This window comes from Poecilia mexicana, unplaced genomic scaffold, assembly GCF_051168715.1.
Source record: "Poecilia mexicana isolate PSO_F unplaced genomic scaffold, ASM5116871v1 scaffold_9, whole genome shotgun sequence".
Taxonomy (NCBI): domain Eukaryota; kingdom Metazoa; phylum Chordata; class Actinopteri; order Cyprinodontiformes; family Poeciliidae; genus Poecilia; species Poecilia mexicana.
The window spans coordinates 27928963-27935809 of record NW_028263378.1 but is presented as its reverse complement, the minus strand read 5'-3'; the positions used below and the strand labels follow the sequence as shown (position 1 = coordinate 27935809).

Sequence of the window (6847 nt, the reverse complement as noted above, 5' to 3'; positions counted from 1 at the left end):
AGCTAAATGTGCCTCCAAACTATTTATTTTGATATTGGGCAAAGTTTTTGTGTTGTACTATTTTATTTTATTTTATTTTATTTTTTGTTGTCTTGATGTCTCCTTTGTTTGCAATAATAGAAAAAGCTCTTGTCTAAAATTAGATCCTTATGTTGCTTCCACCCTGTGGTTATTCATCAGAGTGCAGAAACCAATCAGAGATGTGATGCATGTTTGGCTCCAGCCAGAGCAAAACGCTCCTCATTGCTAACATGCCGTCGCTGTGATGCTCCAATTAAAACAGGAATTGGTTCCAGAATGAACAAGAAATGAAGCAAAAACAAAAAAACCAATTTCACTTTAATATTTTTTATTTATCGCGCAACATAAAACAATATTGTGGGGTTTTTAACCACATACACTATGTATTCACATGATACACCATACAGCTACAAAGAGAGGGAGAGAGAGAGAGAGACTGAACAAAAACACTTCTTTTTTTACATACTGCATCATTGACATAAAAATAAAGAACCAAGAACAATCCTACAAATCAAAAAAGGAATGTAGCTGCCACTTGTGTAGGTTCATTTTCATCTTTTCATATGGGCCAGGGTTCAAGTCTCTGTTCCTACTTTGGAGAGTCTTCAGTAAATCAGGTGTTCATAATTTTTCAATGTCGGGCCATAGATAATGAGATGCATTTTTTTTTTTATATTTGTGTGGTTCAGAACATCAAACTATACAAGGTTTAGAAGTAAAAGATGGGCGTGAGTAAAAAGGAAGTGCATGACTAGGGAGTAAAAGAGGGAAGCAGTACACAATTCTGGGATTGTTCAAATACCTTAGCATTCATCTAACATGTACATTTACAACATCCTCAAAAAAGATTATTCTAAAAGCCTTTGGTACTCGCTGTACCAAATATAAATCCCCAGATAACAGTCCTTATATATTCTGATTCTACTTCTCATCCTAGTTTTACCAGCTTAAAGTATATTTATGGAATGAGTATTAATAAAGGAAGTGATCTGCTGTCGGAGAGCCCCTCGAGCCCGGCAGAGAGAGAGAGAGATGTAAAAAACGTGTAGCGTTGTAACAAGACTTATTCATAAAGTCAGCACCAGGGGGCAGCTTCGCGCACTTCGAAACTGCTTGGATTAAAAATACAGTTTTATTGACATTCGAGGAGCTCGGAAAACAAATATTCGTTTTGCATTTTTTTCCTATGATTTTTTTTTTTTTTTTTTTTTACACAGTGAATTTTTAATGTGTTAACATTGTAGCACCGCCTGTCTGACCTGCCCCTACACCCACCCCTGCTTTTTATCCCCCCACCCCCAACAACATCTCAGAGAACCCCCCAAACAGAACATTTAGAGATTTACAAAGTTAGATGAGAAATGTTGGACACAACATCCTCAGCACCATTAAGAATGTATAACTGTGGGTTATGCAATATGAATATCAAAAGATAAAACAAGCTGCACCAGTAGAACTCCTGCTAGCATCACGCTAACTCTGCCGTCTGGATCCTTAAATAGTAAACGATACAATAAGGAGTTAATTAGCGACACGTCTACACAAGCAGGGAAGCAGATGGTCTGCAACTCAAGTGGGAACGATTAGCAGGCTTTAGCTTATCTCACCGTCTTCTGATTTAGCCTAGCTTGACTCTAGAAGCTAAAGTAAGGCTTTCACTCGTCAATGTTGCTAATTGTCATGTGAAAATGTGGGCACATAACTGCAACCCAGGGGTTCCAGTTTGTTGTGTATCCTCTTAGTGGAGTGACTGAGTGGAGTCGTGGGGGGAGAGGGGATGACGGGGTGGCTCCACGGTGAGTAAGCTAGCCGTCACATACCACACATCAGATACCTGGGCTCATGAATGAATTCTCTAAAAGCGACCGCGCTTTTGTCGTCTACGGGCTGACATGGGGTACAGTACTTCTGAAAGCGAAAAACAGCAGTGTAACTGAGCAAAAAAGATTACACACAACACACTGAGACCAAGTGTTGCAAAGGGCTTTCTGAGACTTCAACACCCCCCACCCCAACCCCACCCCGTCCCATGTCCTCCATGGTTTTAGTTTACTATCCTCACCAGTTAAATAATCTTACCTAAATAGTTTAATATTTACATTTTTTTACCTCTCTCTTGAGAAAATGAAAATAAAAAAAAAAACAACTAAGCTTCAAGTTGTCAATAATCGGCTCTTTCTTTTGTCGTTAAAATCAAGATTAAAAGTGCTTTTATAAATCTTTTCTTCTCTATTTACAATTTGTATTAGCTATATAAAAAAGATGAAAAAGAAAATAACATCAAAGACAATCATCATCATCATCACAATGTAGTAATAAATAAGAGTAAAAAAAAAAAAGCAAGTTAAAATGAGTGTAGAAATCTAGAGCACACAAAGGGACATGCGGGATTTTCTGCCCTCAGTAGCAAGTTGGGATGGTTACCAGTGTCTCTACGGCGTGAGGTAGAGAGCTGGAGGCCTCGCGGGGCCCGGATCGCGGTCCTTCGCCCCGGGCCTTGACCCAAACAACCACTTCTATAGAGTTGTCAGTCGCTCGTTTTTCTCTTTTTCAACAAGCAAACTACAGGATTGTGAAAGAAGTAAAAAATAATAAGTGATTCAAAGTACTGAAAATGCTCATCAATCAAATAGTCTCTCTCTTTGGTTTTTGGGTGGAAATGTGTTCTTTCACACAACACACACCTCCTCATACACTTATAGTACACAAAGCGAGAGAGTATTTGATGTTTTGCATTTGGGCGCCTACTCCCTGAAGCTACGGTAACGTCCGATGGTTTGCCTTTTACCTCTCAGTACTGTTTTTCCTCAGTGGAAAGCGCTGCTGATGTGTTTACTAAGAGATGTCATGACTGACTGTGCTTTCTCTGCCCTGGACAGTGGACTCTGTTACCATCTGCCAGCATAAACACTAAAATCTCCTCAACAGGAACCTGTTCTTGAGCCCAGTGGCAAAGCTGCGACCCCCAAAAAAAACAACCAATTTGATTGGCTGGCTCTGTGGTAGGAAGGCGCCTGCAGTAGCACATGCCTCGCTCTGCCCGAAAGATGACAGCACCATACAGAGGAAAGGACCGGGCTCTGTAGTAAATCAAGTTTAAAAGGACAGCACCAATGTGTGTGTAGGAGCACCAAGAGCACTGCAGTCCCAACATCGTTTTCCTTCTGCTAGACCTCAGGATGAACTTTCCAGATGCATCTCCAGACTTCAGCCTGATGAGCTGCTTTATTGAGTCTTACCAATGGCCACCAAACGGGGAGTGAGGGCTCCCTCTGCTGGCCGTAGGTGGTTAGAGCCTGGTTTCTGAATGGTTCTCAAGTGCTTGTTTGAACAGGCAGTCACTGCTGCCCTCTAGAGTTCACTCTGGAAAGTTTTCATCGATAATAAACAGATGTAGGAAGATAAAGAGCAAAACCCATGTGGAAATTGCAGATCTGACTCGAAGAGCATTTGCAAGTTGTTTTCTTTTTTACTTCTGTTAAGAAATAAAGTGATATCTCAGTTTTAAGAGTGGGAAATTATGTCAAGCAAGAAGCATTATCATTAAACTTGCCTTCTGCGCGACGTAATTATCACCCCAGAGTCTTTTAAGACAATGAAAGCCTCTATTTTGGTGCCCCACCTGTGCCCAAATAACAATAGTTACCCCTCCCGCGCCCCCTGCAAACACTACTCGAGCCACTTTTGAGCACCAAAATACAGCATCAAATGCCACGAAAAGAAGCGGATGGAAAACCGATCGGAAAGAGAAGTTGAGCACCAGTCGAAAGTTGGAGGAGTGCAGATAACCAGGAGGAGCACATCACCTAACCGCAGACAGACAGCCACAGAGTTTTTCACCATGCTCTTGTTTCAAATTGATTATTTTCATGATTGGTTTCATTGTTCATGTTTGTCTTATTTCTGAAATGTTTCATTAACCATTAGAAGAAGAGACTAAGCTAACTCTCTGCATGAAACGCTTAGGATTCAAAGATTATTCTTGGACGTCTCGTTGAGGTATAATTTTCTGAAAAAAATCTTAGATCAAATCTACTTTTTTTTTTGCATGGAACCATGATTAAAATGTCTGTTACTTTTCTGTCTGATTGGGCAGATTACTGCTCCTCCTGCAAATAGAGTTGACACGGAGAAAGGAAATCAAACAGAAAAAGGGGGTTCAGTTTTTCCAGACTTGGAAAACGCAACGGTCTGAGTGACTCAGACTGATTGATTAAAAAATAAAATGTAAAAACAACAAAAAAAAAACAATTATCCCATTAATAACATTAATGAAAACAACAATAATAAAAAAAACAAGTGTTCATTATAATAATACCTGTAATAACATCATTGACAGTAACAATAGCAATCATAATAATAGCAATAATTAGAATCATTAAAATTTTATAAACAAGAAAAAGCAATGGAGTTCCTCTCTGGAAACAAGAGAGGAAGAGCACCACAGGCAGTGTGTCTGCAGCCCAAACCACTGCCTGACATGAGGTAAAAAACAATAAAAACGTCCCCCACTCCCCTTCCTCCCTACAGACTATGGAGGAGGCTGGATGGAGAGATGCTAGACTGTGAAACAGCAAAGAGACATTTCTCCTGCTCATTGCCTTCTCTACCTGTCCACTGCACCACTTTGATGCTTTCAGTCTTTCTGTGTCTGTCTGGCCTCAGACAAAGTGGCTGTAGGGCCCAGTGACGCGAGTGAAGGCATAGGGAGACACAGTAACCATAGAGGTGGTGTAGAATGTGTGAGATAACCGTGTCACTGGCCCGTCTTTCTTGTCTTTCAACTGTCCAGGTCCTGGACTGGCACCTGTTAACAAAGACCCCCACTTGCGCTTCTTGCCGAGTGCCTTGATGTCTTCCTGGGAGAGGCCAAGGAGAGCTGCTTCCTGCTGCCTCTGTAGCGCTCGCTCTGCCAGCAGCTTCATTTTGGCCTCCCACAGAGCCAGGCCGTGCATCGGCTGATTGAGGTTCTTGTGCTGGTAGAAGACCAGGGAGATGCGGGTGGGATGAGAACGATCGGGCTTCTTAAGCGGAGTGGTGGCGTGTAGTTCCCGCCGGGCGCATTCGATCAGGACTGAGCCGTGAGCTGGTGCTACTGCTACGCCGCCAATTGTGGGATCCAAGAAGTTGTGTTCGCTGTCAGACCATACTTCGTCCTCTTCTTCACGATGCTTGAAACTTTCGACATCGCTTTCGGCTCGGCAGGGATCACAATGGGCCTGATCGGACTGTTGCAGCGCATCAGGGAACAGGCGACCCTCAGGAGCGGGGGACGGGGTGCTGCCTGCCAATGAACCTCCACAAGACTTCCAGGCCTTTTCTTGGATCCCGAGGGGAGTGGAACACCGGTTCTCCCCGGTCTTGGACCAGATCTTGTCGGGATAGGCTCCTGCAGGATTGCTGTGCTTCAAACCAGGGCTATATGCAGCAGGACTGAAGCCCCAAGGATTTGGCTGGGGGCTAGGAGCAGGACTCGCCCAGTGCCTGGGGGTAAGTTGTCCTGGTGTTAGTGGGCCTGGGGTGGCTGGGCCTGGGGTGGCTGGGCCAGGGGTGGCTGGGCCAGGGGTGGCTGGGCCTGGAGTGGCAGGACCTGGGGTGCCAGGTCGTAGAGTGCCTAAACCTGGGGTACTTGGACCTGGGGTTCCAGGACCAGGGGTGGGTGGACCTGGAATGCCAGTGACTGGGGTGCCTGGATGTGGAGTCCCAGGCCTTGGAGTTACTGAGCCTGAGTGAGAGGTAACAGGTTGTGGTGTACCCGGGTAAGAAGCACTGTGACGTATGGCGCCTCGGTATAAGTTACCCTGGTGCCCTGTGCCAAGGTGAGGGGATGGAGGTGGAGATGCAGGTACCTGGAGTGCTGGATTGGTGGAAGCTATTTGGGGGTTTGAGCATGGATGGGAAGTCCACTGCTGAGGGTACGGAGAGGACTGGCGCTGCTGGGTATGCTGGTGAAGCTGGTGAAGCTGCAGCTTGTCTGAGTTTAAAGAAGAGACATCAGGACTTTGTCTACGGTTTAGGTGGCCGTCCCAGTTATTTGAAATAATGCTCCCATTAATTTTATACCCAGGCCACTGCGCAGGCTGAGGGGTGCTTCTTGATGTGTTGGCACAAGCCTGGCTTGGCAGTGCCCCTTCATAGACTGGTACATCCATAGGCTCTTGTTTGATGAGCGGAGTGCCTCTGTTGGATGCCTCAGAGGAGACAGAAGAAGGACGGGACAGGCTATAGTTGGCAGGCTGGGCGTAAGCGCTGTTGTTTGGTTGGTTGTTTTGCTCTGGGTGGCTGTTGGAAGGCAAGTGGGCCTGAGGGCTCTGAGCATCAGACTTTCTTTCTGCCTGGACAAGCTTACTTCGACCTTCATAGGTCTTCAACTTAGGACGGAAAAGAGCATTGGGGGGGTAGTTGAAGAAGCCGTAGGGCATTGCAGGCAGACTGGGATGGTAGCCATTCACTGTGTCTGCAGCAGAGGGCTGGCCGGCTGGTGAATGGCCCCCCCTTGCATAGTAGGCAGGATTTTGATAGATGTTATTGAATGGGTCTGTTGCCTGCACAGGGTATCCATCTATTGATCCGTTAATGGGCTCCCGCTTGATGTCCGGCTTCATCTCCTGCTTTATGATTTCTGAAAAGCAGATTGCAAATACATTAAAGTCTTTCGACACCAGGATACATATTCAATTATTGCTATCCCTTTCACTCTACACTTTTGCTAATGTGTCATACTGATAGGTAATTACAAATAGGTCAAAACTTAAGTTCACATCAGGTCAGATGATAACCGTACCACTAGATCTTCAGTTTTGTACAACCAAATTCAATTTTGTGT

At 44.6% G+C, this 6847-nt stretch overlaps 1 protein-coding gene across 4 annotated transcripts in view; it reads right to left on the bottom strand.

Annotated features, from left to right (window-relative positions):
- Positions 1-332: 332 nt before the first annotated feature.
- The window catches only part of tet3 (tet methylcytosine dioxygenase 3), a 50728-nt gene continuing 44213 nt past the window's right edge, over positions 333-6847 (bottom strand). For all 4 annotated transcript variants that reach the window (XM_088009085.1, XM_014971426.2, XM_014971428.2 and 1 more), the window contains one exon: positions 333-6643. In XM_088009085.1, coding sequence (XP_087865211.1) covers positions 4683-6643 — 1961 coding nt within the window. In that variant the 3' untranslated portion in view covers positions 333-4682. The remainder of the gene's footprint in view (positions 6644-6847) is intronic.